Here is a 14794-nt window from a genome sequence, read left to right as displayed (position 1 = left end):
CAGCACAGAAAGTCATTTCCATTTTTTATTAAATCTGTCAGGGTCTGTTTAGACTGTCTCCTGGATAGGGGGCTCGTATCCGTCAGCCCTCTCCACTTTGGCTCCGGTGTCGTCTCCGCTTGCTTTGGTGCCGCCGCTGGAACCGCCCTCACCGTGGAGCTCCATCAGTTTGCCCACTGCAGGAAAAGACGCGTTTAAAGTCAGACGGGACATTAGAAAACACTTGATGACAAAGCCATCAAGAACTAATCATGTGATCATATGGAAGCGTTCCAGCAGCAGAAGAATAAAGAAGAACAGTCATCACTTACATTCAAACTTGGGCTTCTTCAGCATTTTCACCTTGCGGACGTAGACGTCGTGAAGTGGGTAGATGGACTGGCAGGCCTTCTCAATGTCCTTGCCAACGCTGTCAGGGATCCTGGAACAACAAAAAGGTGGATCAGAAGGTAAGCCAACACCGACATTGAAGCCACTTTCAAGCACTTACAGCTTGTTGACTACTTCCTTCAGGTCGTTGGTCTGCACCTCACGGGTCATGATCTCCATCATCTTCTTGCGGATCTGGCGCACCTGCTGGTGCTGTGCGTAGGAGGTCTTCCTGATCTGGTTGCTGCGCTTCTTTGTGAAGCCCACACAGAAGAGACGCAGTAGGTAGCCATCCGTGGTCTTCACGTCCACGTGGGCCTCGATCATGGTCTGAACAGCAGGGAGAACATTACACCTTTACGTCTTTGGCAAGCAGTAGGCCTGTCACAATTATCGCTAAATCGACTAATCCAACAGTAAAATAAACAAAGTCAGTCATTTTGCTGGTCTCGATAAATTGACATGAGCATACGCCTTTGCTTTCCTCTTTACCGCACAGGCTGGATGACAGGAGGGTTCACTCTGCACATTAAGTTACTTTCACGTTGGCAGTCGGATATTCATCTCCGTAGCAACAGCGGTAGTTCCCCCTCACTGTGCCTGGACGGCTCTCTCGTGGTGCGGGGAGCCGGCACGGGAAGAGTGTGTGGACACATTTCCCCAGCGGACCCCTCGTTCACAGCGACATGTCCTCACAAACTCTAACCAGCCCTTTCCTGGACTCAACACGTTGAGGCAGCAACCACAAACATCGACTAAGTTGGTGAAAAAAAACGTTGCTACTCTTACTAGCCACAGAACTAGCCGAGTTAGTGGCGCACGCTAGTGTTTGTGTGTTAATGAAATGTAAGCCAGCGTTTTAGGTTGGCTGCTGACTTTGTGCAAGTTGTGCGTGAAATCGGGACAACAGCCACGGCTTCAAGAGGCACTCCAAAGCTACAGTATCTCACTTAGCCATAGTCAAAACACATTTTCAACACGCTTCCGACCTTCAAAATAGGAGCAGAACACATCCTGTCTGAGAGTGGTAATAAAATAATGGTTTAATTCATCCTGAACATGCATGAGTCAAACAGTAGCACATCACATAGTACAATTCACAATTTTGCATGTCCAAAAAGGAGTAGGAAGAAGCAAAGCTTATTTAATCCTACCCCTCATCAGTTTCACATCAGTTGCAATACATTTATTCACCTCTTGTTCTTCCAAGTGTACTTTGTAAGCTACATGACAATGTAGTGCAATCATAGCCAAGGTTTTTACTTACTAAAAGGAAGCTACAGACTTAATAACTGATAGAATGGTTGAAAGAGTGTTTGATGGATGATGAGTGCGTACACACCATGTACTCTCCACAATGAAGAGTTAGTAGTGGTTAGATATACTGTAGTATTGTATGTACACAGTAGTTCAGGTCTCTTCTTTGTATTTTGTGAACGTCAACTGCGTTTTAGGTTACATTTTCCCCTAAGATCATATTTTTCTTTGGTTGATAAGAATTGTTTTACATTTTTGGTTAGAAGCTTCTCGTTTGCTTTATGCATCATTTTATCCGTCTGAAAGTTTACCAGATCTGTAAATGTTAATTGTGATTTTATAAATAAAGAGTGTGTGTTCTCTGTAAGCAGCATTATGGATGATCCTAAGTGACCTTTTTGTAGCACAGTTAGTGAGTGAAGTGTACTTTTGTAGTTATTACCCATAACTCCACACAATAAGTTAGATATGCTGATATCAGTCAACAGTACAGCTAAGTCGTGCTTTCTGGTCTAGAAGTAATTTTGCTTTATTCAGTATTGGTGTTTCTTGCCACTTTATGTTTTAAATTTTTTAATGTGACATTTCCAGTTCATCTTCTGGTCTATTATAACCCTGAAATAAGTGTCATACAAATAACTTATGTTAATAAAGCTATTACAATTTTATTTAAAAGCTCTTGACAGTCCAATTCCAATGTTAAACGCTCTTGAGAATTTAAAGTTCATTGCTTTTGATGTGATGTACTCACATTACTATGCCATACCATGAAGAAATTGTTGCCAAAAAAATGTCAATATCGATTATCGACAATTTGTAGGACAATTATCGTGCAGCAACATTTGCTGTCGTGACAGGTGATAGCGACTCACATTTACACCAGCAGCAACTAGCAGTATTACATTCCACAGTCTCCACTTTAAAATGTCTTCATAATGACTAGAAATGTGAACGGCCTTAGTTGCTGTTGTATTGTACTCCAGTCTCCATCTTCCCGTCACTGGCCTGCTGCTGTCCTACGACGAGTTGTCGCCTTATACTCTTGTCTGTCTAATATGCTCGTCTCCAGGCACATTCATTGCATACATCCTTTGACTTAACTAGAGAGTACCAGACTAGTCATGAATTGAAGCACATCTATTAGCACAGAGAAACAATGATACAAAAAGCCTCACCTGCCACTTTTTGACCATGGAGCACATCTTGTCACGGGTCAGGTCCATGCCGTGGAAGTTGGTCAGGCAGTTCTTGCCTTGGACGTCCTCCGTGATCAGCTTAAACTTGCGGAAGGCCACCTCGTCGTTCTGCAGGTCAGCGAGGCTGACCTCGAACACGCGACCCTTCAGACCGTCTGAGGCGATTCCTGGGTAAATGCAGATGGCAACGGTTACCGACGAGCACGGGAATACAACACAAACACTTGAGACTTTAAAGTTGGGAAAATCAGGTGATCTCAAAGTCATCATCAGCAGTCATTTGGGACCGAAACTGTTAGTCATCATTCATTCCCATGCATGCACACCTGATCACTAACTTCTCATCACATCTCAGTATTAGTGCATTATGAGACTGACGTATTATTGACCAACACCTACCCTGTCACTACAACACTTCAGCTACTGGAAGTGGAATCCAAATGCAGACTTACTGGTTCCCTGAGTCCTGGTGACCAAGGTCTTGCCAAGATTGCGGATGTTGAACATTGCTGGTGCCTTGACATCGTACCAGTCCTTCTTGGAGAAAGGGTCCACACTGCAAGTGACATCAAAATGCATACATTTTAGGCATTTCCATTTTCAAAACATGGCTGGCACTGACTAAGCCAGCTAACTATGCTAGCGAACTTTACCAAGCAGGCACGGTAAACGCCAAGTTACATGTTTCACGGTTTAGAAAACCAAACCCCAAATACACGCACAGAATTTTTAATAACACTTCCACCACTCCGTTTGTTTTTTTATGGAAAGTTCATGTAAGTGTCTACGATTGTAAACGTGACAGTAGCTATCGACATGCTAGCGTGTGTTAGCTTTGGGTAACTAGTTAACATGTTACTACTACGTGAAGGCACGTGAGACAGTTTGGGTATGAGTATAAGTGCTACAGTCAAACAATACTACTCAACAAGGCCGTACGATTGAAATAATGCTTAAATGCCGTCAAGGGGCAGTAAAAAAAGAGCGTCACTCAAGAACGCTACCGACGACCGCAGCCAAGGCCTGAGCAATCCTCTAGAAATCATCATCATCCTTCAACGTTTGAGTACGTTAACGGGACCGATTTAACGGGGACACTCTCTTTACCACTCCGCCGCGCGACTTTTTTTACTTACATCTTCTTTTTGGCACCCTTTTTGCCGCCTTTGGTCAGCCTCTTATTCTTGCCGACTGCCATGTTGGCTACAGGGAGTGAAAGAGGACGAAAGGGGAAATCGCGCGAGAGTTGAAGAAAACGAGATCGAGAGTTTTGTTTCAGTTCTCGCGAGGCTTTGTCTTGATTCATTACAATGTGCGCTCCCTCTGTCGGTCAACTGAACGTTGCGTCAGCAGGTCGTTTTTACAGCGAAATATGGAGTTGAAAGAGATTCAAATGACATATAATGAATTTACACACATTAATATAAATAATTACATATTAATAATATAATACAGTTACGAATACTATATACTATGTATATATACAGTATATAGTACTGTATATACTATACCATAAATAAAATCATGCAAAAACACTATAGTGACTTATTTAATTGAAACATACTTTAAGACAGACTATCAAATTACTTACATGCATACTTTGATTTGATGTTTTTTAACAAATAATTGAACACAAACGTCAGGTTAGTTTTTGTAGGGAATGGCATTAAAATGATATTATGCGAATAGAATAAAATTGATTTATCATGTTAAAAAACAAATGAATATCAGTCATATATCATGCATTAAATAACAGTTTGATAAAAGTATATATATCTAAAATATATACACATTATATAATAATAAAATCATAAAAACACATAAAATAGTCATACATTTATTTGATTTCTTTATTGTCATATAGTAAGGAAACAATGAACTTTCCCTAATGAATGCCAGTAACGCACAGTAACATAAGAAATAACAGCTACTTATAAAAGTAAAACTACAAAAATAACAGATAAATGGTGCGTAAATAAAGTAAAACTATCATTTGTGCATGCACATAGAATAAACGACCACATTCACTATGAGGATAGTCGTGGCAGAAATAAGACAAATATAATGATTGATGTCTGAGATGCAATGTTTGTCGCACATTATTCTTCCTCAGATTGCTGCGCAACAAGCTACATGTGATGTTTTCCTTTGGAAAATGCCCGCAGGCTGCACAAGACATCCAAAACAGCACCTGTGACTCAAGGCTGACGCTGCTGGCTTCCATGACCGCCTGGCTTGCTGCTCCCCGAGGGCCAAGTTACACTTTCCTGCATGTTGCTAGCAAGTTTGATGCCTAGCATTAACACTACTTGGACTACTTGGCTGCAACCAGCAGTGGCGCTATTGAGTCAGTCTTGTTAGGGATGGACTCGGGTTGTGGAGGATAAACCGATGCAAGTGGATATCCAGCGAGAGATGCAGATGCGTGGGTGTCAGCCTCCTGGATGGATAAGAGTCAGCCATTAATCCAAAGATGAATGGATTGTAGAGACATGCACCGGGTATGGCAAGACTACCAAGCGCTTGACAGTACATCTCTGAAACAACGCGTCGCGCAAGCTTTGCAGCTTAGCTTGACATATAAGACACATTAGTACTCAATAAACTCATCACATCTTAGCTTGATACACATTTTATCACACTTTAGCCACATACATTACTGTCATGAACTGAGGATAAGACATTAATAGAAGTGTAACAAAAGAGCAAAGTGATAGCCACATCAATGTGATAGCCACTTGTAGCTTCCGCGTGGGACAAAAAAACGCTCCTAACTAACTAACTGCATTGCTTGTTTGTTTTAAAGACCTGAAGCTAGGCAGATAGCGCGAGTTAGCTAGCTAGCAATGTGAGTCAAGAGCGACAGCCAGGAAAAGTCCGTAAACAAACATGCCAGAAATTACGCGTCTATCAATGAGATCGATAAGACGGGTGATCAGCATCGATTGGCTTAGCCTGTGACAAGCTGTTGTAAAATGACTCCACATTTTACACTTTTACTCACTACATAAGTTTTGATTATCATGGTGATAAAGGACAAAGTGCGTCCCTTGTCGACTCAATACAGGACGCCTACTTTTATTTGTAAATATGGGACGATTCTGTTTTTCTAGGGACGGCTGGCAACCCTATTGACTCACAATGAAGGAAGGTAACAAGCTAAACGCACAGAAGCACAATCCAGGTTTAATCCCTAAATATGCCTCACACACCTAATAACACATTTCAAGTATAAAATATATACCGTACTTCGCTAGTCGCCACTACACAATGATCATGGAAGATGACTGAAAAAACAAATGGAAATGGAATCTTGCCTATAGCCTGGTCGTCAGGCTAGCGCTACAACCACGCCTCCGACCGTCGTGGGGCTGCTTCCACCTCTCTCGAAAGAGGCTCGTGGGGATACGCGGCTCCGCTGCTCCACAGGCTGCTGGGTTGCCCCGGCTAATTTTGCACAATTGTTGTCATTCAGCCACATTGGAGGCTTTTCCTTTTGAAGGTCATGCCACAGCATCTCAATAGGATTCAGGTCAGGACTTGGACTAGGACGCTCCAAAGTCTTCAGCCATTCAGAGGTGGACTTGCTGGTGTGTTTTGGATCATTGTCCTGCTGCAGAACCCAAGTTGCTTTCAGCTTGAGGTCACCAACATTCTCCTTCAGCAGAATTCATGCTTCCATTTATCACAGCAGGTCTTCCAGGTCCTGAAGACCATCACACTACCACTGTCACTTTTTCACACAGGGCCATGTAGCTGTGGATTTTTTTCCCTTAATAATAAAAAGTTTCATTTAATAGTGTTGAGTTGTGTTGTCATTGACTAATATTTACATTTGTTTGATGATCTGAAACATTTAAGTGTGACAAACATGCAAAAACTAAGAAATCAGGAAGATGGCAAACACTTTTTCACACCACCGCATGTGCTGTACTGTATGCTGCTGTACATTTTAATAATAATAATAATAATAATAATACATTTAATTAATAATACTTATATAATAATATGATTGATATTATTGATAATAATTTATAATTACATTGAATAATACATAATAGCAACACACAACACTGGGGGCAACTACACAAAAAGCATTCAGATAGAAAAGTAGAAGAATGATGAAACAACAACAAGTCTAGCATGCGCGGTGTGAAATCTCTGGCCGGTCATGTGACTTTGCGTCATGTAAATGGAGGCACGCAGGATGAAAAGAATAGAAAAAGTGTGCAAGCTCATGAGTATTTGCTCCTGAGCGGGTTTGGCGATGCCAGGATGCCAGGATGCCAGGCTGCCAGGATGCCAGGATGCCAGGCTGAGTCAACACAATCTATTTGCCCGTGCACATTCCCATGACTGATCCACGCATGTGCACATCTTCTTTTTACATTATTAAGTGCTGGCTTTACGTCAAGCTGTCATGCTGTAATTTATCATCAGAAGCATTATGACCTCTGCTAACTATTAGGATACATGTACCTTCCTGTTTGTTCATAGTATTGCATAACTACTACTACTACTGCTACTACTACTGCTACTACTACTACTACTACTACAGTAGAGCCCCAGTTTTCACAGGAGTCATATCTATGCTACATTGCGTAGTGTAAAATGCTACTTTTATCCATCCACGGATGTTGTTAGTGTTCTTTTTGACCACTTTTACAGTGACTGTATGTTTCTGTCATTTGACGTTTCCTGGAAAAGGCACAAACATTGACTTTGCAGTCCAACAAATATCCCCATGGCATTGATTAATGTAGATGTTCACACTGTTGCTATGGCCTCCTGAGAGCCAGCAATGGAAGGGGTACATTATGAGTACAGAATGACTTGTTTCAGGTACTTTTACGATACTGTTTTCCATTGTACTCTGTGGAGGACATGAGGACTGGCTACTACAACTACGGTACACTCCTTCCTCGCCACTTCACGCTTCAAATTTTGCGGCTTCACTCTTAAGCATTTTCAAGCATAAAAAAAGAAAAGTGCACTTTTTGGGGGGAATGTTGTCCATCATCCACAATCCTCATGTGAGACATGAACACACACGTCCTTCTCTTTTCTGCGCCTTCTAAAGATATAAAAACAGGTAAAAATGAATGGATGTAATGGGACACACCTATTCCGCCTATTAAAAGCTGCAGCAAGGTTTAGTGGTTTTCTATCCATGCTGTGAGCATGTAGTGACAGCTACATTCATGATAACATGGAATGCTTGCAGTATTGTGGGAATTTCCTTCCTAAGGAACGCTACACCTAGCGTCAAAAACAAAAACACAGCAGCAGTGGTGGCAGCTCCAATATGTAGCGTTACCTTTGGCTAGTGGCCTGAGGCATTGTGAGTGAGTGTGTGGTGAAGCTAGTCGCTAGCCGGCTCGTAGCTAGCCGCTGTGGTGTGGCGAGGTGTCACTACGCCAGTAACGTAGTTCTTGGGCGTAACAATGTTCATAATAATAATAATAACAATGTGCTTCATATGCAGCTCACATTATGGAAATGGAGCCTTGCTGGCGCTTTTCCATCATAGTGTCATCTTCATTATGTGTCTAGTTTCTCTGACAACAAGTACTCCTCCATTGAACATGATGTAGATGTTGCAGTTGGCGCTCCAGCTGCCTTGAATTTCCCCCCCGCTTCCTTAAGTCACATGCTTTCATGGCGATGTCAGCGTGGCGTTTTGTCGGATGTTCAGTGGTGCTGACGCTTGCTCCCTTCAGCTTGCTTCCCTGCCTCAGCATTGCCACCTTTTTTTGCTGGTGAACTTTAGAATGGTGACAGTTGTGGTGTTGTTCTTCCTGCCTGACGTTGGAACATCCACATCACCATCAGCCTCCTTTGATTGCAGAAAGTTGGCTACCTGTTGCTCTACTGAAGCAACACCATCTTCTTCTCCCCGCTGTCTGTTTATATTATCAGCTGCTCTGATAGAATGCTTCACATTGGCTGCATGCCACGCGAAGCCCAGTCACAATCACATTGCTCATGCGTGTACTGTGCTCCAAATCATCCATCTTGCACATCCTTTGCATCATCATTTTCCTTCTGTAAAGCGTCTACGTTCTCTCGCAGTCCATCAATTTGTTTACAGGATGATGCGGTGTCATTCTCGACTTTGTTAACGTGGAGGAGTTGATGTTCACGTGGTCATGGTGTTGACCTGGTGTTTTGTTGTTTAGCTCCTGATCAATGAAATAATAATAGTCAAATGACTGACAGGCACACATACCACCACTTATGGAGCATGCTTCTCCCATTTGGCACCACAGCACTCACGCCATTGCACGCGTCGACTACTAAAAATTGAGGAAGCTCTCAGAGCAGGAATTCTCCCACTTGGGCATCGAAGGAAAGTTGCATCCCTTTGTTGCACTTTTGACCCACACTTCTTCATGAACCCATCCACTGAAATAGCTCCAATGCTGCCTGATGAAACAACAAACGCACGCATAACTCCATCTTCTGGGCGTAGTCACCCCATACGTAGTCAATATTCCCAAGTCCGACACCCAGCGTCATTTGTTTTCCAGCTTGTGGAACTCCCTCCCACTAACCGTGTTTGCACAAACACCTAACATCAACTGTTTCTAGTCTGCAGTTAATGCACATCTTTTTAACCACACCATGATGGCACCACCAGGCCTAGAATCTGCTAATAAAATAAAATAATACAAAATGTATGATATATATATATTTATATCAAATGTATTAAGTGAATAATAAACATGATATATAAAAAATATAAATAGTATAATAAAAAAGACTGTCGTATTATCATGAGAGATTGTAATGCTACAAGGGACACGATTTCAGTGGTTTGTGGCTGTTTTGGTAACATACAGCAGTCACATTTGATAATGTTCATTTTAATGTGCAAGAAATGCTGTATTTGCGACACTATAGATCCAAATCATGTCTCGTCCAACTTGGTAAATATGAAGCGTTGTCATTTCGTAAAATTGCCATAACAGACGATGTAAAGCGTGCTTTTTGCCTCCATGGCAGCCACCTGAGCGGCACACCTGCCTGCCGCCTCTGGGAGGCAACCAGCCTCGGAACTGCTACTGCGCATGCGCGTCACTCACTCACTTACTCAAGGGCTCCGACTGTCATGGCGGTGACGGTCTGAAGCTACCCACCTACCCGGGAGCAGCAATCAGGAAGCGAACGCGACACAGCAGCGACAGCACGGAGCCGAACGCCGTCTCTCGGCCAAGCGGGAGTGAGTGCACTTTCCCCGGCAGAGAAGGAACAGCGAGCGGACGCCTTGTGTTCTTTCGTCGGAGGTTAGAAAAAAAAAACGCTCGGTTTGTGAGTTTGTCGCTACCTGTCAAGTGTGTTGGACTCCATGACAATAGCAACTTCCGCCGGTTGTAAAGTGGCCCTTTTTAAAGCCTCTTCATCGGCTAGAGGATACGGCGAGCTACTCTGAGGGTTTCCTTTACCTTCTCCGTCCTCCCCCCACCGTCTCGTTGGACAGCATTTAATCCGCCTGTGTGCTATCAAGTTACGGACTAAAGAAGAGGAGTAGTTGGCGGAGGCACTTCCACGGCGGAAGAACACTCGTTGTACTTTTCCTTTTGGACAGACTTTATTTGTCTTGAATGGGGAAGGACATACTTGTCTAATGTGTCTGTAGACTGTCCAGAACTTGCCCGGAGAGGAATTGAAGAAGACACCCTCTCTCCGGCCTTTACTCGGATTTGCGAGGCGAACAGGTGCATTTACCTGTGGACGCCACCTGAGCACCGCCTGAAGCAATGGCGAGCGAGGAGACCTCTGGCCCGGACGCCACGCCGGCCAAATTGGCTCTCAACCCGGCCGTGCCCATAAGGGGGATCCGGATGAAATTTGCCGTTCTGGCCGGCCTGATGGAAGTCGGGGAAGTGTCCAATCGAGACATCGTGGAGACCGCCTTCAACCTGGTAAGCTGATTTAGATTAGCCCAGAATAGTCCCAGGTAGCACCGTCACGCTGGGATCACTGGGACATGCCCATGTTGTGTCGCTCACGTCTGATATCACCTTGTTTTGCACAATCGACACAAACGCACTAAGCAGCAGTTAAACCCAAGACTTTAAAGTGCTCGTGGCACCCAAAAAAACCCCAACAAGAAATGAAAGTACTCGCTGAATAAAACATTTGTGTCATGCCGCTGTCAGACAAATAAACAGCTTAAGATATAGGAGTGAAATGAAGTGGTGATTTTGACACAATTTTCATGCTGTTAAGTTTTTTTTAACCGACGCCATCTTGGCTGTGACGTCACTGACGGACTATGTTCCGGGAACCAGATTCAAAAGCATGCAGCTATGAACTCACACCAAAGACAAGAAAGTGACACATTTACACAATAATAACATTCACTGATATTGTGTGTCAACTACCATATGACACACACAAAAATGGCTACAAGTATGTTTTTTTGTTTTTTTTTGGACTGTCAGCGAATGACACAGACGCTGCAGAATGAAATCCCATAGAACAAAGTCACATATTGCCAAGAGTAATAACATTGACCAATATTGTAAGGTGTATCATATGTTTTACTGGCAGTCATAGCTTCAGTAGCTTCGCCGCCTATCTTGTGTATCAGTTAGGAATTAGCAATGCGTTAGCCGCCATGAGCACTAAGCTGGCTACTATGGAGAATATTAGCAGTAGAAATGTGAACTGCTGTACTTTTCTACGTGCCAACATCTTGTAGGTTTTTGACTTTATTTCCATCTGTGCGGCAGTAACGTGTCCCACGACGTTTATAGGACCGTCTGTTGTCGACGTTACTAGCTCCACCGCCTCCACACCCGGAAGAACTGCTGATTTATAAAAAAAAAAAAAAAAAAAAAAAAAAAAAAAATCAATATTAGAATACACGTTCACTGTTATTTTTCATGGCAAGATAAACGTGTGTTGGTGTCATGAGCACTTGAAATCCCTTCCATCTCACTGATTCCAGAACTTTCCACAAAGGGCGCTGGTGAGCTAGTTTTGTGTTGTCATGTTTGCCCCAAAATAATAGCTGCTTTCTATTCTCGTGGCTCACTAGTGAGCCATTGTTTTGGCCTATCATCATTACTTGAGTGCTTGAGAGCTAATTTAGTGGACTAGAATCTCAACTTTAACTTTTCTGGAGGGGGCTGGCAAGCTAATTTTGCTAATTAATTTTGTGTGCTAATGTTGTTTCCTTAACTTTACACATTGTGCCTTCTTAAAATATTTGAATTTTTTCTTTCACTGACATGTCGTTTTATGCGGCGCCCTGCATCATTACCTGAGCCTGCCTGAGGGATCTGTGTCCATAAAATCAGTTCCTTTTTTTTTCAGAGGAAAACTCCATTTTGCAACTAAAGTGTGTGTTAGCGATCTAATTTTGCGAGACAATTATGCGCCCATAGCGTTGCTGTTTGAACTTTGTACAGGGGCTAGCAAGGCTATTCTTGATCATCCTAGCACACATTGTTTTTTTTGTTTCTTTAACAAAATCTGACCACTTGCACTGGATAAATATAGATTTGTAGGGCCCCATGATTTCTGCATTAGTGGAATCGCAGAATTGGCCAATAAAAACAGAACTGACAAACGTGGAATCACACGGAAATTGACACAGTGTGAATGAAATGCTGTCATTGTGAGGAGAAGGACCGCGGACTGCTCATTTGTGGTAGAATCTCACTACAAACACGAACCCGCCCCCTGCTGATTTAAATACTGGCGAAAGTTGGCGGAAACTCCTCTTATGGAGTATGAATGGAAGCTAGCGGGGTTAGCTTAGTTTAGCAGAGCATGTCAGTGTGTGTGTGGCTCAGGCTGTATGAGTGTGTTTACACCGTTTTACAAGTGTTTTACGATGCCCGCTGACATCGTGCAGGTTTTGAGTTGAAAAAAGACGAGAGATGTTTATTCTTGCACCCAGCTCACATTCTCAACACACACACTTGTGGCCTTCAAAATAAGAGCGCTGTTTGCTGCATCTCGTTTAAATGTGTAAACCAAATAAGGGTGTCATAAAAAAGATCTTCCATTAATAACGCAATTGGAATTGCATAGGTGACGACATCTTCCATGAAGATTTAGTAGCAATGTGTGCAGAGGCTGACATCCCATGAGAAACTTTAGCCAGGCCACATCCATTTCTCAATTACTGGCCTAAATTGCCCAAATAAATGTAAGGATTTAATTCATAATGCATTTGATTCATGGACCTTTTATTTGCCAACCCAAATAGCACACACCCTATGCTGGTCAAATAAGTATAAAATGTAAAAAAACAAATGCAATTCTAAGAAAATAAAATGGAATTTGTGACAAAAAAATGAAGCAGGTTTACAGGTTCCTAGATTTCTGCCAGTGTAGTACATTTTAGCGAATTTCCAGAATGTGAGCCCCTCCTCAGCCCCACGTTCCGTTATCTGCATTATCGCACATGATCATTACCCAGGCAGTCCCCGTCACTGTCTGTATTTAAAGTAGGTACCTTTTGCCCTCGCTGGGTTTACATAAAGGCACAGTGAGTGACATTACGCTGCCTTGTAATTACAAGCTGAATGGAGTGAGTAATTATTAGGTTTGACACAGACAGGAAAAACAATGTGAGTGTGTTGGATTGAATGTGACACGATGACTGGTGTCAGGATCCTCATTGCCAAGAGAGCTGTTGAAGCAAATCAGCCTTTTAGTGACATTTCCAGGTCACCGATCGTGTGTGTGTGTGTGTGTGTGTGTGTGTGTGTGTGTGCCCGCGTGCGTGCATGTGTGTTATCAGGCTACAACCTGTTGGCCACCTCAAGTCCTTATCTGGCTTTGTCTGACACAGTGGCATGACAGCATTTCTTGGTGGTAAATCAGATTTTTTTTTTTTTTTTTGGCAGCAGGTGGGATGAGAATGAATGAAAGTAGAAAGGTCGGTCAGTGTGAAGGGCGACATGCAACTGGAGCTGATGGTGGGGGGTGGAGCTAAAGGTAGAACCTGTAGGACAGCTTTGTCATGGCGGCAATACTGTAGTTTCCTTTTTTGGATGCTCATCCTTCCCGGTGTGTTCATAATGAATTGTTGCTTGAGTGATGCATAGAGTCATCTTTACATCGCAGGCAAATGCTCATGGGTAAGCTTGTGTGTCACCCATCACTTTTCATGTGGAAACATTGCAGACTATGTAGAGTAGAGCTTAAATTGTAGCACACAATCTCATCTCAAAGCCATGCGTCCTCCCATAGGACACCATAGCCATAAAGCCTTTATTTTGTATGCTAACTTTATTTAGCATTTCAATTAGGGTTGGGCGATTATGGACCTTTAGCATGTATCAGGATATTTCTGGGATGTATCACGACATTAAGCGGAGTGTTGTATAAAAAGCTACAAACCATGTAATTGTCTCAAATTGTAAAGCACATTCATTTGATAACAAACTGTGTAATACAGCAAATGCATTTAGTGTCTACCAAACTAGATCAGTGCAAATACTTCAAGTATACAGTTTAGTAGCAACTGCAAATTGCAAAACAGTAAAACATCTAAATATTGTATCATATTGAGTATAAAGGCGTCATGTCTTTGGCTAAATAACGTGATTCTGCATCAGTCAGTTCATGCCATGGTTTACTGTTCTTGTCATAAGGAAGGCCATGAGCAAAGGCGTTTTGTATTTTTGACTGCGTATGTGTAGATGAGCTCGTTGACTCTGTCTCTGTCTCACTCTCTCTCTGTAGCACTCATCATAAATAAATAGAGACAAGTAATCCATGCGAGTGGTATCGGTGTCGTCCGATTTCACTCATGGATGATCTGTATCGGGATGTGTATCATGCCTACACTGTAGTAATACAGTAATAAGCCAGTCCACCTGGAAGGTAGCACATGCAGTATCAACATGGTGAACCTCTCATAAATATCTTTCAACATTGGGTGCTGTTGATCCGAACACATTGCTGAGTTTTTTTTGTTGAGAAAAGAAAGCAGCTTTTTCTTTTAG

At 42.6% G+C, this 14794-nt stretch overlaps 2 protein-coding genes and 1 non-coding gene across 9 annotated transcripts in view; 1 reads left to right on the top strand and 2 right to left on the bottom strand.

Annotated features, from left to right (window-relative positions):
- Positions 1-11: 11 nt before the first annotated feature.
- Positions 12-4076, bottom strand: rps3a (ribosomal protein S3A). The gene is made up of 6 exons (XM_054780103.1): positions 3959-4076; positions 3275-3378; positions 2802-2989; positions 491-699; positions 312-421; positions 12-176 (listed from the first exon to the last, which is right to left on the bottom strand). Exons 1-6 carry the CDS (start codon positions 4018-4020, stop codon positions 49-51), a joined length of 801 nt encoding a protein of 266 aa, XP_054636078.1. The 5' UTR covers positions 4021-4076; the 3' UTR covers positions 12-48.
- LOC129184065 (small nucleolar RNA SNORD73) lies at positions 3066-3133 on the bottom strand. Its single transcript, XR_008571456.1, has one exon. It is a non-coding gene; the product is annotated as a small nucleolar RNA SNORD73 (small nucleolar RNA).
- Positions 4077-9915: 5839 nt separating the features above from the next.
- The window catches only part of lrba (LPS responsive beige-like anchor protein), a 284780-nt gene continuing 279901 nt past the window's right edge, over positions 9916-14794 (top strand). For all 7 annotated transcript variants that reach the window (XM_054778104.1, XM_054778108.1, XM_054778107.1 and 4 more), the window contains exon 1: positions 9916-10747. In XM_054778104.1, coding sequence (XP_054634079.1) covers positions 10583-10747 — 165 coding nt within the window. In that variant the 5' untranslated portion in view covers positions 9916-10582. The remainder of the gene's footprint in view (positions 10748-14794) is intronic.

The sequence above is a fragment of the Dunckerocampus dactyliophorus genome, chromosome 6 (assembly GCF_027744805.1).
Source record: "Dunckerocampus dactyliophorus isolate RoL2022-P2 chromosome 6, RoL_Ddac_1.1, whole genome shotgun sequence".
Lineage (NCBI taxonomy): Eukaryota > Metazoa > Chordata > Actinopteri > Syngnathiformes > Syngnathidae > Dunckerocampus > Dunckerocampus dactyliophorus.
Note: the sequence above shows the minus strand (reverse complement) of the source record. Positions and strands in the feature narration are given on the sequence as shown.

What these genes read in the sequence shown, in the direction of transcription:
- rps3a (XM_054780103.1), bottom strand. Translation starts at nt 4,020, where the DNA reads ATGGCAGTCGGCAAGAATAAGAGGCTGACCAAAGGCGGCAAAAAGGGT. An exon ending in CACCAGGACTCAGGGAACCA is followed by an intron (nt 2,990 to 3,274) that starts GTAAGTCTGCAT and finishes GCATTTACCCAG; the next exon opens with GAATCGCCTCAGACGGTCTG. An exon ending in CCATGGTCAAAAAGTGGCAG is followed by an intron (nt 700 to 2,801) that starts GTGAGGCTTTTT and finishes CCTGCTGTTCAG; the next exon opens with ACCATGATCGAGGCCCACGT.